We start from the raw sequence: 21,331 nt of genomic DNA, 5'->3' as shown, positions 1-21,331 counted from the left end.
GGGGAATCCTGTGACCTTCAGTGACCTTGGTGAGGCTTTCGGCGCTGGCTGAGCCCGACCCAGGGGAGCAGCGCTGGGCGAGCCGCTTCTTGAAGAAAGGGCAAGAAGCAAGGAAAAAAAAAAAAGAAATTAATTTTTGGTTAAGTTTAGCCCGCTCCCCAGCCCTGTTAGGCTCAGAGGGTCCGGGGTACCGGCTGCCGGGGGCAGCGTCAGGGAACCGGAGCCCCCCCACCCCCTGCCGCGGCCCGGCCCGGCGCTAAACCCGACCCTGGCGTTAAGCCCGACTCCGGCGTTAAGCCCGACCCTGGCGCCTCCGGCCTCCACCACCGCCCGGGAAGGGGGGGGCCGGCCCGGTCCCGCCCCGGTCCCGCCCCGGTCCCGCCCCGCCGCCGCGCCGGGCTCCGGGACCGGGACTAGGATCGAGCTCAGGACTAGGACTTGGGACCGGGCCCGGGCTCCGAGCGAGCGGCCGCCGGGCGCCCTGCGGAGAAGGGGGCGGCGGAGCCGCAGCAGCGCCCGGTCCCCCCCGGCCCCCCCGGTCGGAGGCGGGTCCCGGCGCCTCTTCCGCGGCGGGTGCGCGGCCGCGCTGGTGAGTAGCGGAGGCTCCGCTGTCTGTCCCCTTCCCGGGGTGATGGGGCCGGGATGGGGGCCGGGGGCTGCCCCCCACCACGCTCGGGTCCCCCCCGACCCGAGAGTCGGCGCCGTGTCCCCGGGGGCGGCGAAGGGGCAGCGATGGGGGGTCCCTTCCGCCCGGCGTCGATGCGGGAAAACCCGTCAAGTCTCGGTTTCTGCTTCCTGGCCCGTGGCCGCTGGAACGGGGCAGCTCGGAGGTGGCGAGTCAATGAGATCTCAGCCCAGAGGAACGAAACCAGCGTTTCTCCTCTAATTCAGTCACGGGGCAGGCAGTGGGCGTCAAATGCTCCGTCAGGGGTTGGTTCTGGAGGTGCCCGGGACGTGTCGAGGCACGGGAGGAGGTGACTGAGCTTAACCGCGGGCGCGGAGCCCGAGGGACGGTTTGGGGCTGCGGCGGGAGCCGCTCCCCGGAGGGTTGGGATGGGGACAGGCCTTGAGGAGCTCAGGGCTCACCCGCGGCGTTTTCACAGCCAGGAGAGGTGGAAGTCAGGAGGGTAAAGGCTGGCGCAGGTGTCTGGCAGCACCCCAACATCCCTGAGGGGGTTCAGAGGGGACACGGCAGGGAGACGCGGGGCTCGGTGGGGCTCCAGGGCGTCCCCGGCCGCCCTCTGGGGTGCCAGCCCGCCTGGGGCCCGCTGCCGGGCCTGGCCTCCCCCGGCCGCATCCTGCCCGGCTCTGCCTGGCGCTGGGAGCAGCACGGCTCTGCCTGCGGCGCCCTGGGAGAGCCGAGGCCGGGTCCTGCGCTGCCCCGAGGGTCCCCGTGCAAGACGGGCCGTGGGCCATGGCTCTGCCTCTGCCTCGCTGGGAAATGCTGTTCTATCCATCCATCCATCCATCCATCCATCCATCCATCCATCCATCCGTCTGTCTTGCACAGGTTTCCCCGTGCCACCATCATGTCTCGGAGCCCCCTGGGCAGCCCTGTGGAGGACAAGACATTCTTCCCAGAGTACCGATGCCACCCGCTGCGGCCGGAGCCCCCCAGCCCAACCTCCCCGCTCGGGCCCAACGCCACCCAGCTCCCAGCGCTGGGCTCTCCCACCTCGGCCGAACCCCGCCGCATCGTCCTCAGCACCGACAGCCCGGCCGCGCTGAAGGTGGGAACCCAACAGCTGATACCCAAAAGCTTGGCCGTCTCCACCAAGACCAAGACCAACAACAACCCCTCCCGGCACCAGAGCTTTGGGGCGGGCGGCCCGAGCCGGGAGCCCTTGGGCCCTGACCCGAAGCGGGCGGCTGCTCCCAGCCTCTCCCCGGAGGTGGAGGATGACGGGGGGGCCGCCCTCAAGCGCAACCTGCGGAACATGTCCTACCGCGCGGCTGTGGGGGGCCTGGGCGCGGAGCTGGAGCCGCCCAGCGCCGGCCCCTCGCTGAAACCCGTGTCGGAGGAGGGCAGCGCCCTGCCTGCCCGCAGCCCCGCCAGGAACAAGGTGGGTTTTTGCACTCGCCGTCACCCCCTTGCTCCCGCGCAGGGATTGAGCCCCCCCCTTTCCCTGGTGTTGAGCCTTTTTCCTGCGAGTCCTGTTGGTGGCGGAGCTGGTGACGTGACTTGTGCCTTGGCAGCCCTGCGAGTCCCCAGCAGATGCTGGAGGTCCCCGGAGAGCCCGGAAATAGCTGATCGGGCTTTGGCGGGGAGTGTCCCTGGCCGCGCCGGGGCTCCCACGTGTCGGCGTGTTTGCAGGGTGGGGTGTGCGCCAGCGAGGTGGCGGTGGGTTGTATACAAACATGGGCGAAGCAGGTCTGGGGACAAGGAGACTCCGGTGCAGGCAAAGTCCAGGTGTGAGACAGGTAGATGTGAAAGGCAGCGGCGTAACTACAGAATGTAAGTTTAGATCGTGACCCCGATAAGGCGAGGGGAAGGCTGAGTCACGTCGGGAAGGCAAACAACAGCTCGGGCAAAAAAATCAGGCTGAAATAACAGGGTGGATTTACCTGGCCACGCAGGTAACTTCTCCCTTTCCTGAGGGAGCTAAATGCTTCCCAGGGCCGCAGAAATACCGTAACTGCAGCGCGTTCTCCTCTTCTCCCCCTGCAGAAGACCTTTGGGCGGAAGCGGGTGCAGAAACGTGGCGGCTCGTTCAAGGACCGTGAGTGCTCCCTCCCGCCTCCCCAAGAGCCCCGACTCTGGCTGCCCTCTGCCTCACGGGGCACCGGGGCCCTTCGAATCCCTGCGAGTCCCTTTGCCACGTGTGCTGCTGCTTGTCCCTGCCCTGGGGCGATTGTTTTTGCCTCCATTTCCCCTCCTGCAAGAGGAGCATCTGCAGCCCTGCTTTCCCGCTCCCCGGGGCAGGATGATGCTGAGGCCAGGAGAGGCCTCGCTGACCTCTTGCCTTTTCCTCCGCAGAGCCCCGGCTGTATCAGGAGATCCGTGAGAGAGGGCTGAACTCTGTCAGCCATGAGTCAGATGAGGATTTGCTGGAGGAATCCATCCCAGAAGAGCCCTCCCCTCCCGGAGCCGCTATCGTGGTGCAGAGCTACCGCCCGGCGCAGGTGACCTGGAGCCAACTCCCCGAGGTAGGAGCCGCATCCCAGCCCGGGGGGGGTCCGAAAGGCTCCGCTTGCCCTCGCCTCGGGCTGCTCCCCTGCTCGCAGTGTGTTCCAGCCACAGCTGCCTGTGTTTTAAAAGCCCTCTGAGCCGGCAGACGAGCTGCGAGGGGATAATCCTGCAGCGTTCGTCTCTGCAATGGATGTTCTGGGGCTGCCCAGGCCTGGCTGGGACACGCAGGTTCCTGTCCAGGCTCGCCGGGATGTGGTTGTGCTTGGCGGGGCGGGGGTCAGCCGCAGACAGGTACCGGGGCTTTCCCCGCTGGCCCTGGGGCACAATAATCTCCTCCTGCCCAGAGCATCGTCCGATGGCCATGGGCTGTGGAGCCACGGGAGGTGCTGGGGGCGGTTGTGTGGGGCTGGCGGGTGGTGGGGGGTTGTGAGGGCTGTTCTGGGCTGACAGGGGCTGTGTGGGGCTGGCGGAGTGTGAGGCTGTGCGGGTGTGTGACTGTGACTGTGCGGCCGTGCGGGGCCGGACACAGCCCCAGACCGCACTAGAGGGCGTGCAAGGCCCGTGGCTCGGCGGCTCATCCCGGCCCCCCGCAGGTGCAGCAGGCCGGGGTCCTGCAGAGCATCTCCCCCGAGGAGCGCAAGCGGCAGGAGGTGAGAGGAGCCGCGACATCACGGGGACGCGCGTGGCCGTGGCCGGGTCCCCTCGCCCGGGGGGGGCTCAGAGCAGGGCTGGGCTCAGCCGCGGGGTCAGCTCCTGCGTGCGGGGCTTGGGGTGCTGGGCAGCATGGGGAGGGCTCACCCCCACATCTTGGCAAATAGCCACCGGAAGGGAAAATGTCTGAGTGACTCAGTAATGCCCGCGTGCCTAAAACACGCTGAAGTTACCCGTGTAGGCCAGGCAATGCGTGAGAGGGTGCAGGGAATGCCGGACTGTCGGGGCAAAGTTATTCCCAGTGGCTGCGTGCCAGCTGAGCGTAAATAAGTTTCACTCCACTCCACTGTTGCCTCCGCACGGCCCCGCTGTTTTCAGGCGATGTTTGAGATCATCACTTCCGAGTACTCCTACATGCACAGCCTGAGCGTCCTGGTGTGCCACTTCATGAGGTCGGAGGAGCTGAAGGACACCATGACTCAGACGGAGCACCACCACCTCTTCTCCAACATCAGCGACATCCTGACGGTCAGCACCAGGCAAGTGGGGGCCATCGGCGTGGGGCTGGGAGCGGGGAGGCCTGGGGGGACGCGGCAGCCCTGTAAAAACAACCGTCCCTTGGGCTGGTGCCGGTGCTGAGACATCCCACCCACCGCCCGTCGTCTCAGCGCCTCGTGTCGTGGCACACGCCCCTGCAGCGGATCCTGCTGGTCTGTGCTGGGCACCTGAAGATCGAAGTGGAAGTGGAATGTTACCCTGACACCCGTTTTATTTTTTAATGGGTTATAACGGTGGCGCTCAGTCGTGTGGCTGCAGTCAGGCACCAAAACCTGCTGAGCCCACCCCATCCCCACGCCCGGGACGCTCCTGTTTGCTTGGAAACTCCTCCTCAGGTGTCCTGGCACGGCCGTGGAGGTGCTGCCTCCCGCTGCCTCTGGGCTGGGGAGACGGGAGGGTGGAGCTGGGAGCGCCGAGGCTCAGCCGCCCGGCTCCGACCTGGCTGCGGCACGGCCCAAAGCCGGGTCCGGGGCGGCCGAGGCACCGCGACGAGCGGCTGCTTGTCCCGCAGCCCGGGCGGGGGATCGCTCGGGGGCCAGGACTTGTTCCCCGGGAGGTGAGAGCAAACGCCCGGGGAGCTGGTGCTGGGGGTGGCCGGCGAGCCGGGCCGTGGCCGCGTGGGAAAGCAGCCGGAGGAGAGCGCAGGCGGGGCTGCGGCGAGGCCTGGGAACCGCCGCGGGGGCGTCGGGGGCTCGAGTTCCCGGAGCCGGGCAGGAGCGGCCCTGGTGGGGCAGGAACGGGCCTTCCCGGGGTGATGAAGAGAAGGGGGTTCATGCGGGAGCGGGGGAAGCGCCGGCGTCGGGGGGGCTCCAGAGCTGCCGTTCCCCGACTCCGCAGCGGAGCTGGGGACGGGGGTGTCTCAGCTGCGCGGAGAAGGGACCCAGGGCCTTGTGTCCTCTGGGAAAACTGGGAAAAAGTTGCAGTGGGAATGTTGTTAAACCTCCATCCGTTGGGTTTGTCCGGCCCTAACGAGTCACGTGGCGAAGCCCTTTGAAATCCTCCCCTTAGCTTCTTCGAGGACTTAGAGAAGCGACACCAGGAAAACCTCCTGATTCCCGACATCAGCGACATAGTGGAAGAACACGCCTCGAAGCGCTTCAGCCCGTACGTCAGCTACTGCTCCAACGAAGTCTACCAGCAGAGGACACTTCAGAGGCTGCTGTGAGTGCTGCGGGCGCTGGGGCGGGCGGCGGAGCTGCCCACGGGGGCTCGCTGGGCTTCGGGCCCGGCACAAGGCTCCCTCAGGCCGTGGCTGCTGCCTTTTCCCTCAGGCAGGCTGGCAGAGCTCAGCTGCAGACCTCAGAGCACCCCTGTCGGGTGACAGGGACGTGGTTTGTGTTGTGCTGTAGGAGGGTGGAGGATGGGGGTAAGCGGGGGTAATGCTGCCACGTGCTGAGGGGGCTTGCGGAGGTCGGTAACGCGGGTGTGGCGGGTTAGGGGACGTGTGGAGGCTGTTCATCTCCAGATCGTACTGGTGGTACAAGTTTGCATCTGCTTTACCCCCCTCTTGGTGGCCTCGACACCTCGGCCCGTTTCCCGCCCCGGCTGCTGCGCCGGCGCTGCTCGTGTGTGGAAAGCTGCTGGGAAACCTTGATAACGGAGGAACAGAGTTAATGGAGCTTTCTTGTCCTGTTCCAGAACCACAAACCCTTTATTTAAAGAGACCTTGAAACAAATTGAAAGGAAACCAGAATGTGGAGGCCTGCCAATGATATCCTTTCTCATTCTCCCGATGCAGAGGGTAACACGGCTTCCCCTGCTGTTGGATGTAAGTCAGCCACACGGTGCATTGCTCGGTGCCTCTGAAGAGGTGACTGTGCGACACCCTTCCGTGGTTTGCTGAGCCTTCTGCTGGGAATTCCAGCCCTCTGGTCGCTGCGGCTGGGGTGCCTGAGCCTGTGGTCAGGATTTAGACCCAGAGCGATCTGCTTCTTGTGGGTGTCATGTGCCGCTTAAAGCTCCACATCTCGGCACCGTCCACCTGGGTGACACGAGGTTCTTCTGCGCCCCGCGCTGCGTCTGGATACCCAGGGCGGGGTGGCACGAGCGTCCTGTTTGGTTAATGGTCGGGTGGCCCAGGAAGGGACAGCGGGTCTTGCACAAGCGTCACTGAAACCCGGGACTTCTGGACCCGGCTGCTCTGAACAGCAAAGCTGCTGGGTTGGGCTTTGCTGTCACTGCTCCCAGTCTGCAATGGGCTGCAGGGGTGAGGGCCGGGGGCGCCTGGGGCACGTGTCCGAGGTGAAAGCCCCAGCAGAAACCAGACTCACGGTTAAGCCTTGCTTTGGGCACGTGCCTGTCCTGCTCCAGGCCAACCGCGGGAACGGCCCGAGCGCTTGTCGCGTCCCCAGGTCCCAGGGAGGCGGCTGAGGCGCCGATCTCTGTCCTGCAACATCACTGAAGTGTCTTATCTTGAAATTCTAGACTGTCTGTCAAAAAACAAAAGCATGCACTGCAGCGTACGGAGCTGCCACCAGAGCGCTGAAAGCCATCAGCAAGGTGAGGCCCGGCCGCCAGCTCTCCGCTGTTCCGTCACCCGGTCCCGAGCCTGCTGCTCTGGCCTCTCCTTTCTCCTCCCTACGTCGGTTCATTGAGGTTTCTCTGCTCCAGGGAGCTGCGGCGTGTACACGTCTCCTCCCTGGCTCACGTTTTTCACCTGATATTTTTTCCTTTTTTTTGACATCTTTTCTTCTTTCCTCTTTGGCTTATCTTTTCTCCTTCCCTTCGGTGTTGTCTTCTCCGTTGGTGCTCTCCCTTCTCAGGACCTCCCTTGAGAGCGAGCTGCGACACTTACTTGCTGTGGTTTTGGGAGATTTAGGCAAAAAGCAGGAAACAAAGCAACGAGCAAATCGCAGAGGAGCCAAGGGGGGGGAGGTGGCCCCCGCCAGCCGTGTGCTCTGCGCGCTCCCGTCTCATCTCCACCTGCTTCCCCCGCTGGTGGTCGTTCATGCAGGAGATTGCGGCCGCCAAAGCCGTGGTGGTGGCTCTTCCTTTTGTCCCCCTAAAGACCAGCTCTTGGCAACGGGCTCCTGCTGCTCGTGGTCTGTCCTGCTCGTGCATCCAGAGGGGGAACAACCCCCTGGACCCCCCCAGTCGGGCTCTTCCCAGGCCAGAGCTGTGTCTGCGGGGCAGAGGCCAGGCGAGGGCCCGGCTGCCCGCTGGGCAGTGCTCTGGGAGGTTTCCCTCCCCCCGCCGCCTCTCTGAGTGCTCATCCTCCGGTCTTAACCTCCTCCCTTCGGACGATTAATTCCTCCCCTTCATACTGCTGCTGGGCGAAGCTTGGTTTTGGCGCGGTTTCACTGTGGTCCTTCCCCAGGCAGAGCGAAGGTGCCGTCTCTCTCTCCCGGCGGTCTCTGGGCGCAGGGGAACCTCCAGCTGCCTTTCCCCAAACCTGCCCCGAACCCAATTTTGGGGCTCAGCTCTTTCTCCTGTCCAGGGGAGCAGAGGACGGCTGGGCTCGGCCTCCTGCCCTTCACCGCTGCCCTGGTGCTGATTCTCCTTTTCTAGCTGGTGAAGAGCTGCAACGAGGGAGCTCGTGCTATGGAGAGGACAGAGCAGATGTACACCCTGCAGAAACAGCTGGAATTTGGAAAGAAGAAGGTGAGGTCTCGTGGGCGTGGTGGAGGGGAATCTGGCGTGTGCTGTCGGGGGGGACCCTGTCAGGGCTTCCTGGGAAAAGCCTTGACCAGCCGGAGCACCGGGGCTGCCAGAGCAGCATCACCGCTCCGTGCTCAGGGTGACCATTTTTCTGACATAAAAAACGATTTCTGGGCACTCGCCCTGCCAGGGCTGAGTAGTCCTGGATAACCCACACAACCCTTCTGCCTCGCTCTGCGCTTTCATCCCCTGCAGCGGGTGGCAAGGGCTGGACTTGCCCTGACACGGGGCGGTTTCACCCGGGTGGATGAGCGATGTCTGTCCTTGCTGTCTTGTTCCAGACAGACACGAGGCTCGCTCTGTCTGTCAGGCAGCTTTCTAACGGGCTGCAGCAAAGCCTGGGCACCGTACCCCACTGCGGCGTCTCCGGGCTGCTGGAGCGCGGGGTACACGGCGGCGCCGCCTCCCCACCTGCCTCCTGGGGAGTTTCCTGGAAAAGATGTTTAAAACCGTGCGACGTGTCCGTCCTGACAGCCCAGCGAGCTCAAATACAGCTTCTGGAGTTGATTTTGCCCGCTGCTTGTGAGGCGGGTAGTCAGTCAGACTTTCCCCGGATCCGTTTCAGCCTTTCCCGCTGATTTCTGCTTCCCGCTGGCTGCTGAAGCGGGGGGAGCTCTACCTGCTGCTGTCGGAGGAGGGGGGCATCTTCCGCCGAGGCGCCGGCAGGCTCTGCCACCTCTTCTTGTTCAACGACGTCCTCATCATAACCAAGAAGAAGAGGTAAGGGTGGTGGTGGGGGGGTGTCCCTTCCTTTCTCTGGAAAACAACTAGTGGGATTAAAATCTCAATTTCCCAAGCAGCACAAGATTTGAGAGATTCTTGAGATTTCCCTGTTTTGACCTTTACTGAAGGGAAGGGCCAGCTCCCCGGCCCTTGGCCTGGCTGCTGTTGGTGGGTGGTCCCCGTCCCTCCACCCCGGGCATCAGCTCACGTCCTGGCCCTGGCGGGGGCCTCGCCCGTGCCCGCTGAACCGGCAGCTCGGTCCCTGCGGGCGGCTGAGGGGCCGATGCCCCCGTCTTTGCCGCAGCGAGGAGAGCTACACCGTCATGAACTACGCCACGCTGGACCAGGTCACGGTGGAGAAGATCGAGAGCGCCGACCCCCCTTCCCCTCCTCCCGGCAAGAGCGGGAGCGGCGGCCCGGCCCGCGGCGCGGCCGGCGGGCATCTGCTGCGCCTGCTGCTGGAGAAGGACAGCGAGGGCCGGCGGGAGGAGATGGTGCTGTCGGCAGAGACGCTGTGAGTGGCCCGGTGGCGTTTCACAGGGTGCACGTTCTTGCTGTGGGTGCCCTGGAAACTCCCCCCAAGGCTTCTGCACAGCACCTTCCCCTCCCCGCTCCTCCTCCCAGAAAGGGGGGCCCTGCGCGGGCTCCTCCCCTTGCTGTTTCTTTCTCTCTCTCAGATTTCCCTCATAATTCCCATATGATGCTTCCCCTGTCCAAATTAATCAAAGAAGCTGGGCAGCGTGTGCCGCTCATGAAACACCTTTACGCTGAGCGCTCTGATCAAAAGCTTGTCCCAGTCTGACATCCCTTGAGCCCCTTCCCCCTGCTGGGAGTTGCTGGCACCTCGAGTTCCCTCTCGAGGGTTTTCTTTGCCACATGGGCTTTCCCTCTGCCAGGAGTGACCGGGCCCGGTGGATTGCTGCACTGATGCACAGAGAGAAGGAGAAGCCTGACACCACTCCTAAAGGAGGTACCGGCACGCTGGGGGTTAGGCCTGGCTCTGCGGGGTTTAGCGGCTGCACTACAGCCTGAGCATTTGCAGACACCAGTTTCTACCCTGTGCTTGCCTGCTCCGGCTGGGGAAGGAGCTGGGACATGTGTGGATGGAGAGCGGAGCTCAGGGTACCACGCCTGGCTCGTTAGGAGTGGCCTCCCATTAAGTTATCAGTCACCATAAACCTTAAATACATTTCCTAGGAGGCACAACGACATTCCAGGCATGCCTCAGGCTGTCAGTAAGAAGAGATTTGGCTTCTCCTCTCCACGTGCTTGGAGGGAGCAGCAGGAGGGATGAGGGGCAGGGATGGGATGGGGACGGAGCTCCGGGGGGGTGGGCAGCCAGGCCGGGCCGGGGGGCACCGGGGGTGCTGCGGCTCCCGGCCGTCCCTTCCACTGGGTCCCTGCTGTCCCTGCAGATCTGAGCCAGGTGGAGATAACCCGCGCCTACCTGGCTAAGCAGGCGGACGAGATTTCCCTGCAGCAGGCTGATGTGGTGCTGGTGTTGGGTGGAGAGGATGGTGAGTGTCAGCGCGCGCAGAGCTGCGGCCAGGGAGGGTTTATCTTGGGTGGAGCTGTTGGAGGGGGGAGAAAAAGCTTCAGAAAAACCCAGTGAAGTGTTTTAACACTTTCCAGAAGCTTCCAGGAAGCTCTGGCTGCTGGTGGGGTCCATGGTGCTGGCTGGTGCGGTGTCCCGGCGGGTCCCCGCAGGGTGATGGAGGTGGCCCTGCCACGGGCAGCCGCTGCCTTACAGCAACTCCAGAGACCTCAGAAGTGAGAGAAATAATCCCCAGAACAGGCAGTAAATCAGAACCTTCCTCCCCGGCAAAGCTTTCCCTGGGCTGGCACCTCGGTGGGGAGGGGAGGGGGCAGCGCCCGGGAGCCGTGGCCCTTTGTGGCGTCAGCAGCCCTGTTCCTCCCCTAGGCTGGTGCTGGGGCGAGAGGCTGCGGGACGGCGAGCGGGGCTGGTTCCCCCAGGCCTGCGCTCGGCAGATCACCAGCCGCACGGCGGTGGAGGGCAACGTCCGGCGCATGGAGCGCCTGCGGGTGGAGACCGACGTGTAGGCGCCTCCGTCCTCCCGCGGGTCTGGGGTCTTCAAACCTCTGCAGACTGAGCTCGTAGTGAGGAGGCAGCGGCAGAGCCTTTCTTCTTGAATTCCGTCTGTCTTGAGCAGTCGCAGGCGGCAGATCTTATCGTGCAGGACCGGTCCTTGCAGCGGCCGTGGCAGCAGCTAATTAATGTGAGACCTGGCACCGGTGCGCTCCCGGCCAGCGCTAATATTAATGACCTGGAACAGGCTTTGAGAGGCAGCCACGGTGCTGGCACAGGTTGAAAAGGCTGCGGCGGTGCTGGGGGCTCTGAAGTGGCTCGTGCTGCCGTCCCTTTCCCTGCCGACGTCTGGGCCGGCGCCTGCTGGCAGCAGCCTCGCGCCTTCTGTGGGAGGACGCGGGGCAAAGGGAGAGGCGCCTGAATCGAGAACTTTTAGGAACTTAAATCCATATGCCAGGTTTATTCCTTGATCCAATTTTTCCCTCCTATTTCTTTTTTTTTTTTTCTCTCTCTTTCTTCTGCCCCCACAATTATTCTTGGTTCCTTTGAGCACGAGGTGGTGCCCACTTGCTAAACCAGCAGATGCCAAAGGCGGGTGCTCGCAGAATTGTTCTCTTGAGGCCAGAACTGGGATGCTCCAGCCGGAGGGAAGAGATCTGCAAGTCCCGCTGGCCGAGCAGCCCAGCAGCGTGAAGAGGAGTGGCGCTGCAGCTCCCAGCTGCCTTTCCCATCTCCCGGGGTGGGCAGGTGGAGGTGCCCCGGCAGAACTGGGGGGTTCGTCCCCTCCCCAGAGAGGGACGTAGTCACGGAGGGTCAAAGCTCAGCCTTCGTGAGGCAGAGCGGTCCCCTCTCCCTTCTCCCCCAGAATTAGCACCAAGGGGTCAGTTAACAAAGAAGGTTGAGGCAGGGCAGTGCTTTGGGCACAGTTTGCGTCTGGGTTCGTCACAAATCAGGCGTTTAACGCCGCGGGAGCTGGGGCTGCAGGGCCCTGCCAGGCTCAGCTGCTCGCGCCTCGTGGAGGGGAGATGGCAGCTGGGGGGAGAGGCGGCTCCGTGCGCTGCCCGGCTTTGGGTTCACTGTTGTTATAAGGTGTCTGTTTTGATTAAACTGTTAAAGGATTAACTGAATTAGCAATAAATCCTTGGATGCCAATGAAACACCTGTTGTTGCCCAGAAGGGAACGGTGCGCAATGTCGGCACCGGTGGGTCCCTCCCTGGGTGGTGGCGGGTGTCCCTGGGCGGGTCGGTGCCAAGGAGCCGGGTTTCCTAGTAAGGGCTCTGCAGGGCAAGTTCCCTTCTGCTGGCAGCAGCGTGCTGGCTTGCTCCCGCCATCCACCCACCTCAGGAAACATCCTTCAGAAAAGCTGACTGAAAATCTGCTGGCAGCTGCAGCACATTTCAAGGGTAATTGACTGAGAGAGACAAGAGGAGAGAGAAATTCAGTGAGGCTGTTTATTTCTAGTAACTGTGGAAGAATTAAAAGTTTTCATCAGCGCTCAACTGAGGAGTTGGGATCCAAAAAGAAAGACACTAGCTACACAAGAAGAGCAAGCAAACAAACTGTATTAAAAAATACACACAGGGAAAAAAATCATGGTATAAAAAATACAGGTCCAGAGTTGCTGCGATCCCACGCTCAGACACGTGGGTTACTCCAGGCAGCTGCCAGGACAGAGCCAGCGCCATGGCTGCGTTTCTGGGCTCTCCCGGAGCAGGGCCGGCGAGGCAGAGCCTTCCTCTGCACCGCGCTGTCGGGGCAGGTGTCACGGTGACATCGCTGGATGGCACGGTGACATCGCTGGCCACCGCGGTGACATCGCTGGCCACCACGGCGGCACTGCCAGCGGCCCCCCGGCTGCACCCGGGGGCTCGGGGCCTCTCGCCGGCCCTGGGCTCGCGGCGCTGGGTGGGGGGCGACCGGGGAGGGGCCGCCGGCTGCTGGTGGAGGCGGCGTCGGGGTCCCGCCCGGCCGCGGGAAGGGCCAGAAACCTTTGTCTAACGCAACGGCCGCTTCAAGGCAAACGGAACGAAACGTGTGATTGTCTGGAGAATCGGCAGCAAGACGAGCAGGATTGATCAGGGTCATTTGGCACATGGACAAAATCTTCCTACTCCCTGGTTATCAATCATACAACATACAACCTTAATTACACAATTTTGGTCCTTCACTACATACTTATATTAACATTATTTCTTCACAATAATGATATCTAATGCAAAAAATACTGTTAAGGAAGAAATAAAATAAGAAAAGAATTAGCAAAAAATTACAAGTTATATACAGATTAAAATAAATTCCATCAGGAAAAGAAACAATTCTTTTATTATTTTCAGTTGGCCCCTGTGGGAATAATTTAAAGGCCAAGCGCCTGGGCAGGGCTGTGCTGCAGCAGCAGCAGCAGAGGCAGATGTGCCGGGACGGAGCGGCCCGTCTCCTGGTTCCTCTCCTGGTTCCTTTTGACATCGTGGGCTCCGGGGCTCTAGTTCCCCAAGAGCTTTGTGCAAACAGACGAAGGGGCCCGGCTCGGGCCGGCTCTCGGGGACCTCGCTGGGCCTCAGCGTTCCCCGTCGCTGCCGGTGGCAGCCGAGGCTCTGCCGTGGCTCTGCGCTCGCCCAGCGCGGCCGCTCCTGGTTCAGCTGGAACGGAAAAATAACGCGGGGTCCTGTGCTGGGGCGAGAACACGCGCATAGGGATTTGCATTTATGGCACCATGCAAGAGCTTTGTCTCCATCCACACAGCGTCTCTGAGTAGAGAGAGTTCATTGAGGCCTCTCATCGGAGCAAGCGACACGGGCAGCTCAAGTGGGCTGACACACTCCGGGTTTGAAAACCCAGCTCCCACCCCCTGCACAGCTGGCCAGAGCAGCCCGCACCACGGCGAGTGACAATTTACAGTAAAAGACCATCGCAAAGTCAAATTAAACAAAAAAAATTCAAGTGAGGTGGTACCTCTACGGGAGCGTGATCTCAGGGGAGCCGGGCGCCTCCAGCCATCAGTTCTGACAACGCTGCTGTGCAGCTTCCCATAAATATTGTTGCATAAATACCTACTTGGGACCAGAATTTCAGCCCCCCCCCCCCCCAAGCCCAGCACCCAAAAGATGAAGGCCAGCTTTGCCACGAGCCGTCAAAGTCCGCTGGCCAGAAGCGATGGCTCCTGAACTGGTCCCTGGCTGGCCGAGGGCTTGCGCCGCTGGCCAGGTACTTGCCCTCACGGCGTGCCCGGAGGCCAGCCCGCGCCGTCGTGGTGGCAAACTGGTTACACTGGGCGCTTCAGCCTCGCTCAGGCAACCCCAACAGCGGCCGCTGGGGCTGTCAGGAAATGGCAACGGCTCGTGTGGCTTGTAAACAAGTTCGTTAAATAGGTCCTTGGCTTCTTCGGGTGGCTGCTTGGCCACACCGCGGGCGCGCTCCCGGCAGGACCTAGTGCTGGGCCAGAGGGGACCCGGTGGGCGCCGGCGGCTGCACGGCTGGAAGGGAAGCAGAGACACGTCAGTCGGTCTGTCCGGACAGACAGAGCCTGCGCCCGCAGCCGGGCCCCGTGGCTTTACGTCCCAGCACACAAAGCCACTGGCCGGGGTGTGTCCCCAGCCGGGGGCGAGGAGGGCGCTGGGCCGATGGCAAACCCGGGGGTGCTGCCGCCCGTCCCGCAGCAGCGCCGCACGGCACCCACAGGGAAGCCAACGGGTGCAGCTGTGGCTTGGGTAGAAATGTGGGGTTTTTCACCGGGGTCCAGTGTGCCCGGAAAAGAGCGGGCTTTGTACCCTGGCTTTCCCAGGGGCACGTCTGGGGTCCGGCTGCTGAGCAGCTTTATTTTCACAGCGCTGTCAGCACGCAGCCGGCATTTCCACGAAACCTCCCGCGTGGCTGGGGTGATGGTGAACAAATCGAACCAAGGGAGGGCCTTGGGAAGAGGCAGGTGCTACGTTATGGAGCTGCTTTCAGCTGACAGCTCCGACCCCCACCAAAACCACCCCCCCGGGCCTGCCCCACATCCCGAGCTCGGGTCCCGCGGCATCCCCGGGCAGCAGCTGGTTTCTCATGAGGATTCCCCCCTCCCTGCTGTGGCACGGCGCCCGCACGTTACCGTCCCGACACGTCGGCCCCAGGTAGCCGTTGAGGCAGAGGCATTGCCCGTTCCGAGCGTTGCAGTGGGCGCTGCCGGCGGCACACTGGCAGGGCAGGCTGCAGTCCGGGCCGTACCGGCTGGGCCGGCAGTCTGGGGAGGGCACAGAGGAGCCCTCAGCCTGCTTCCGCGCCGGAGCAGACACGCTCAGACGCTGGAGACTGAGCACGAGACAAGGCAGAGAGTGCTTTGCCCCCCCCCTCCCCAGCCTGCTCTGGAGCTCTGGGGATACAGGACGTCAGAGCATCCCAAGGCCAACAGGGTGGTTCTTCTGCGTTTGATCCTCAGCCTTTCGGCTCTGGTGATCTAAATACAAGGGCACTGGGGGCCAGGGGAGCGCTTGCACTCAGACTGACTACAAAGAGAGGCTGGAGAGGTGGTCACCTCTGCTGAGACACCCTCTCACTCTTGGAGGGGACACCTACAAAAACCGACGCCCCCCCTTCCATGAGAATTCAGCTCCAACAAGAGGGGTTTGCGTCCATTTTAAGACTGGGCTTCTAGCCTACCCTCAGTGCCCCTCTGGCCTGGTCGCCTTCCTCACCTTCCCAGGCTGGGGCTCAACTCACCTGCCCCGCACTTGAGGCCGGTTTTCCCGGGGGGACAGAGGCAGCGCCCCGTGGCGGGCTCGCAGGGTGCGTTGCCGAGGCAGTCGCAGAGCTGCTGGCATCCCTCGCCGAACGTTCCCTCCGCGCAGCCTGTGTTGAGAAGGGAGAGACGAGAGGTGAGATGATACGGGAGCGAGCCTCGGGCCCCCCGCCTGTCCCGGCGGAGCGGGGGGAGGACGGGGTACCTGTCTGACAGCGCTCGCCGCCGAGCCCGGCGGGACACTGGCAGCGGCCGGTGGCTGGCTCACAGCCTGCTCCGTGCTCGCAGTCGCAGCGCTCCCGGCAGCCAGCTCCGTGGAAACCCGGGGGACAGCCTGGGAAGGAGCCAGCGGAGAGCCCGTTAAAGCACGGGTGGGTTGCGCTCTGCAGCCGCCGCGGCAAAGCCTCCGCCAGCCAGCCCACCAGAGAGAAGCAGTGAGCCTTGCTCTTCCCGAAGTGCCCACCCTGCGGGCACAGTGGCCCCGGGCAGGGCTACCAGCTTCCCACCTCGCACAGCAGCTCAGCTCTGCCCCACAGGACGCTGCGTGCCCAGCTGCCTCGCAGCAGCACCCCCGTACCCCGCGGAGAACAGAAGTCACCTCTGGGTGACTCGGGAAGGGTTTGGCGTGACCACTAAGAGAGGAAGAGCCCATCGGTGCGCGCAGCCGCGAGTGCGACAGGGTCACGCCTCCACGTCCTGCTCCCTGGTGGGCTTTGGAACCCCCCTCCCACGAAGCCAAAGGTGTTTGGGCTGCCGCAACTCACTGTGCTCACAGAGGGGCCCGTAGCGGCCCGCGGGGCAGCGGCAGGCCCCCGTGGCCGGGTCGCAGGTGCCGTTGTGCAGGCAGGCGCAGCGGAGCTGGCAGCCGGCGCCGAACCTTCCCGGCGGGCACTCTGCAGGGAAGAGGCAGTGGCAGAGCTGCTCAGCGGCCCCGGCCCTGCTCCTGCACCTCAGCGGGCTGAGGGGTGGCAAGGCAGAACAGGAACAGTGGGGGTAATAGAAACTGGGCCCAGTATGAACCAGACGGAGTGAGCTCCACGGTTCCTGGGCCGGCGCAGGATGATGCACCCGAGTCGGGTTTACCTAATTCGCAGGATTTCCCCGTCCACCCAGGCGCACACGAGCAGGAGCCGTCGGCGGCGTCGCAGAGCCCCCCGTTGTGGCAGGAGCAGGTCTGCTGGCAGCCCGGCCCGTAGCGGTGCCGCTCGCAGCCTGCGGGGCCAGACGAGGCGGCCGTGGGCACGCGGAGCGCGGCGCGGTTCGGGCGGGAGCACCCCAGCACAGGCAGAGGGCTCAGGGCAAGGAAATAGGTCCCCGCTTTTCCAACCCGCAGCCTGAAACGCTGCTCGTCCTGATGCACGACCCTGCGGCGAATATTTACCTTGCTCACAGGTGGGACCAGCTCGTCCCGGGGGGCAAACGCAGCCCCCGGTGACGGGGTGACAGGCAGCGCCGTCCCCGCAGGAGCAGACCCGTGCACAGTCCTGGCCGTAGCGACCAGCCGGACACCCTGGGGGGAGGAAAAACCTTTGAAGGGCGGCGAGGAGAGACCCCGCAATGGCACACGAGCAAAGGATGGGGGGCGGGAGGAGCCTGCAGCCCTGTCGCGAGCGTGCAGGGTCGCGGGCAGAGCAGGGAAGGAGCTTTTAGGTTTCCTTCTGCTGAGGAAGAGAAGCGTTTCTAGCGGGCTCCGGCTGCCCCGGGCACCCACCGACAGCGCAGTCAGCGCCGATGTAGCCGGCCGGGCAGCGGCACATCCCGGTGGCAGCGTCACACACGCCCCCGTTCCTGCACTCGCACGGCCTCTCGCAGTTACGGCCGTACCACCCCGGGGAGCACTCTGCGGAAAAAACGAAAAAACAGGCCTCAGCGCCTAAAAAGACAACAAGAAGGTCCAAACGCCCTGAAAAATCCCCCAGTGGATTCATGCAGCCGTTCCGTGGGAGAGGAAGGCGGCAGCTCTGCTGGAAGCGGGTTTGTGCCAGGCTGGCACAGCCGATGGGTTTCTGATGGGCTTTGCAGCACGAGACAGTCAGATACAGCAACGCAGCTCACACACGGGCACCCCCCCACGAGCCGTGCCAGGCATGGCCCAGATATCACCGACAACACAAGCTCCTGCAGCCCCTGAAGTGCAGGAATGTCACTGCTGCTGTGAGGCCGAAGCCAGAGCCAAAGAAAATCCCCGAAAGTGCTGGCAAGTAATCTCATGGCAAACAAACAACAACTCCAAGGAGCTTTGGACTGTCCAGAACCTCTCTGCTGATGAGCCTGCTGCTAAATATCCCATAAAAAGGAAAAATGGCAAAAAAAATGGCCTGAGCGCAGATGAGCAGGACGCTCCGTTTACATGAACTCCTGAATTAGTCCGCGAGAGCCACCGCAGAGGTTTGTGTGCAAGGTCTTTGGTTTTTTGCCGCGTTTGTGTGCAGGGCCAGGCTTGGGCAAGGGAGCAGGAAACCACTGGCCTGGAGAGACTCAGCTCCCGAGTCGCAAGAGCTGGGCAACGGTTAAGAACAGAATGAGAAAAGACCTCAGCCACAGTGATGAGGCCGAAGGCAACCACGGCAGGAAAGCAGGGCCGACAGCCCGTGAGCTCCCGTGCTTCGAGCTGCTCCAGTGGCTCTGCCCCGCCCGGCACCGAGCTTTTAGGACAAAGCGCAGCCGTGGGCAGCAGCTGCGAGGGTGGGTGACGCGCGGAGGAACTCACCCAGCTGGCAGGAGGGACCGTGGAAGCCGGGGGCGCAGACGCACGCCCCGGTGACGGGGTGGCACTCCTGGGTGGCTCCGGCACACTGGCAGGTGTGGGCACAGCCCGCGCCGAAGGTCCCTGGCAGGCAGGCTGGCAGGAGAGAGGGCACCGAGGTCAGAGTGGCTGAGCTGGAGCTATCCCACCCCTCCGTGCAAGACCTTTTTTTTCCTTTTTTATTTTAAGCCAGGAGTTAGGAAGCTTTTTGTGACAGTGAAAGTTCTCTGCCGCACAAAAAGCAAAGGGAGCTGCGTGCAGATGGCTCCTCGACTCCAGGAAAGACTCGGATTGAAAAGAAAACCGAGTACTTAAGGGCATTAGATGCCTTCCGCGACGCTGGCCCGACCCAGCCTCACATTCCCGCGAGCTCCCGTCCCCACACGGAGCCATCGCCAGTGCACCCTGTCCTCTGGGTAAGGAATGTGCTCACATGCCTCTGTCTCTTCCAGACTTGCTCATACCCACAGGAGCTCATTTGAATACTGATTTATTGCTAATCCTCTGCATAAATACGTCGCTCTGATTTCCCACTTGGCTCCCTGCGCTCTGCTAACATTCTGTGGGCAGCACCCAGCTGCCAGAATGCGAGTTGTTCCTTGGCACAGCTCGCTGTTGGGTTTGGTTTTTTTCCCTTGTTTTTTTCTTTTTTCCCCCCCTGTATTTTATGTAGCAATTGCTTGACCCGTCATGTTCCCAGAGCCTGTCAGCAGAACTGTAAGAGGATCGCTCCCTCCTTCGCACTTTTTTCGCATCCAGAGCCCGTGAAGCCCGGCGGGCAGCCGCAGCGGCCGGTGACGTGGTGGCAGGGCGCTCCCGGGGGACAGGCACAGCGGCTGGCACAGTTCTTCCCGAAGGAGCCCGGCAGGCAGGCTGCGGGGAGACAAGCGAGGAGAGGGAAGTGCTGACTGGCTTCCACGCTGCCGCCGATGCCTGAAAGGCCTCAGAGCCCAGGGGCCGGCTCCTGAGGCAGGGCCCTGCCGCAGCATTTTTTGCAGCAACCCAAGAGCCTCTTTCAGGGCGCAGGCTGTCAGCAAATCAAAACGTTTTGTGGCGACTTGTAGCTCATTAAAAACGCAATTTGTCTCCTTCCCAGACTTTGGAGCCTCGGAGGGATCTGTCTCACCTTTCTCGCAGCGCCGGCCCCTCCAGCCACGGGGGCAATCGCAAGCACCAGTAACGTGGTGGCACGTCACGTTGTCCCCGCAGTCGCAGTGCTCTCCGCAGCGCGCCCCGAACAGCCCCTGCGGACAAGCTGCAGCGACGCAAACACGGGAGAGGCCACAAGTTACACAAATAAGGCAACATGGATTGGTTTTCTTTTTTCCCACTGCGGTTTCTGCCTTTCATTCCTGCCTCACCAGGGCACGTGCTGTGACACCGCTGGCCCCTGCCAGCCTGTAAAGGTGCCATCGCTCCGCCAAGCGGCGCGGCTGGAGCTACCGGCCGCTCGTGCCTGTGGCTGGGGGGTGACGGGCAGCACGGGGACTGCAGCCCCTCTCCTCACCCCACGGCACGTACGGGAATCGCTGCACGGCCCCGACCTGAGCGGGCAGGAGCGGGAGCGTCTCGGTGGCGTCACCGCTCAGATCTGCTCGGGGTGTGTGAGCGTGAAGCGTTCGCTGGCCATCGCCTGACCTGCTGTGGAGGTCTTTTCTAACTGCGCCGCATGATTTTGCAAGTGTCACTCCTGGCACCGCTCAATGAGAGCTGTATTATTTTCAAGCACGGCAGCAGTCATTTAGTTTTGCTGCTTCTTCTGTTGTCACCTGGCTGCCGCAGCAGCAGCCCAGCACAGCGTGTGCAGTGCCAGCACTGGGCAGCAGTTAGCACTGCAGGTGCAGAATCGACGAACCCAATTTTCACTTAAAAAAAATATCCGTAAGTCCCTGTACAACTGTCCAAACAGGTTGCTTGTCCAGGCGAGGGCCAAGTTTGTGCATGCAGCTGTGGTGAGAGTGGCTGCACCGAGCACAGCTGGGCAGATGTTTGCACATACGTGTGGTTTGAAATAGAGCTCTGCGGGAAGCCAAGGGGAGGATTCGAGCTTTTGTTTTTTTTAAAAAAATAAAATCATGTAATTTGTGCATGCGTGGGTGGGGTCTTTAATTCATTTCTATTCAAAGAGATTATAAAACTGAACCTGGGCATAAGCTCAGTGCAGGCAACCACGGGCAGGGCGAGGCAGGAAAGTCCCCTGGGTATGACGGCCAGAACCACGGGGTGCCTGGAAGCCAAACCCCGTATGCTCGTCCTTTGCAATCCCCCCTCTGGCAGCTTAACGCTGCTTCGTGACCGGCGAGGGGGTGTCTAGGTGCAGGGCTTTGAGCTGTGCGACACGGCGCTGGGAGGGGACGACGTGCCTGAGGATGCGGCAGGATCCGGCTGCTCGCCCTCGGCCAGCGCCGTGAGCTGCAGGTTCGACTTTGGCCACGTCTCGGCCACCAGCTGCGCCGTTTACAGCCTCTGCAAACAGAGACATTCCCAGGCAGGAAACCTGAGAGCACTTTGGGTGGCCGATGGCAGAAATAGCTGCAGCGGGCAGCTCCCTTCTGCCCAGACTTCTGCTGACAAGTCATGGCACCGGACCAAGACGTGCCTTTTGCACCGTGATGTAAGGAATATGCCAGGCTGAGGAGCCGTGACCTCTGAAAGGGAAGAAGCTTGCGGGTCTCTCGGTGTGCTGATACTCGATGAGGTCCCTGTTGCTGCTCTTAGCAAGGCCAATAACCTTTTCAACGCTTTCTCATAGCAAAGGGATTGCCAGGGTATGTGTTACATTTAAAGATAAGGTGAACACGGCAGCCTGCCGAATGACAGATGTAATTATTTGCTGGGGCTCAGGACCGGAGCCAGGCATTTAGGGTCAGTAGAACCAGCCCAGATGCAGGGAAGAGTAGAAGAAAGCACAGAAAGGAGATAAGCTGCTGCTACTCTTCAAATAAATGGAACGGAAGATCTTCACTCGGCGTTTTGCTTTCAGTGGTAGTGGGGCGGCGGGGGGAGCAATTGCTGCCCTGTGTCACAACCCTGCTCGGAGCCTGCGGCTTTGCACTGATGCTGGGGGGGCCCTTGGGGGACCCCAACCCTCTCCCGCTGGCCCC

The 21,331-nt window shown here is 62.4% G+C and overlaps 2 protein-coding genes across 3 annotated transcripts in view; one reads left to right on the top strand and one right to left on the bottom strand.

Annotated features, from left to right (window-relative positions):
- Window positions 1-454: 454 nt before the first annotated feature.
- ARHGEF16 (Rho guanine nucleotide exchange factor 16) lies at window positions 455-11,852 on the top strand. The gene is made up of 15 exons (XM_074924679.1): window positions 455-589; window positions 1,511-2,063; window positions 2,669-2,720; window positions 2,978-3,147; window positions 3,724-3,780; window positions 4,160-4,320; window positions 5,348-5,500; window positions 5,978-6,107; window positions 6,764-6,838; window positions 7,847-7,939; window positions 8,562-8,716; window positions 9,024-9,233; window positions 9,616-9,689; window positions 10,135-10,236; window positions 10,641-11,852. The coding sequence occupies exons 2-15, from the start codon at window positions 1,530-1,532 to the stop codon at window positions 10,778-10,780; spliced, it is 2,106 nt and encodes a 701-aa protein (XP_074780780.1). The 5' UTR covers window positions 455-589; window positions 1,511-1,529; the 3' UTR covers window positions 10,781-11,852.
- A 2,237-nt stretch (window positions 11,853-14,089) lies between these two features.
- The window catches only part of MEGF6 (multiple EGF like domains 6), a 94,004-nt gene continuing 86,762 nt past the window's right edge, over window positions 14,090-21,331 (bottom strand). For both annotated transcript variants that reach the window (XM_074924627.1, XM_074924628.1), the window contains 11 exons: window positions 19,354-19,482; window positions 18,972-19,100; window positions 18,192-18,323; window positions 17,193-17,321; window positions 16,863-16,991; window positions 16,565-16,693; window positions 16,246-16,374; window positions 15,687-15,815; window positions 15,463-15,591; window positions 14,855-14,986; window positions 14,090-14,237 (listed from right to left, as the gene is read on the bottom strand). In XM_074924627.1, coding sequence (XP_074780728.1) covers window positions 14,191-14,237; window positions 14,855-14,986; window positions 15,463-15,591; window positions 15,687-15,815; window positions 16,246-16,374; window positions 16,565-16,693; window positions 16,863-16,991; window positions 17,193-17,321; window positions 18,192-18,323; window positions 18,972-19,100; window positions 19,354-19,482 — 1,343 coding nt within the window. In that variant the 3' untranslated portion in view covers window positions 14,090-14,190. The remainder of the gene's footprint in view (window positions 14,238-14,854; window positions 14,987-15,462; window positions 15,592-15,686; window positions 15,816-16,245; window positions 16,375-16,564; window positions 16,694-16,862; window positions 16,992-17,192; window positions 17,322-18,191; window positions 18,324-18,971; window positions 19,101-19,353; window positions 19,483-21,331) is intronic.

Source organism: Athene noctua, chromosome 22 (assembly GCF_965140245.1).
Source record: "Athene noctua chromosome 22, bAthNoc1.hap1.1, whole genome shotgun sequence".
NCBI lineage: Eukaryota > Metazoa > Chordata > Aves > Strigiformes > Strigidae > Athene > Athene noctua.
Note: the sequence above shows the minus strand (reverse complement) of the source record. Positions and strands in the feature narration are given on the sequence as shown.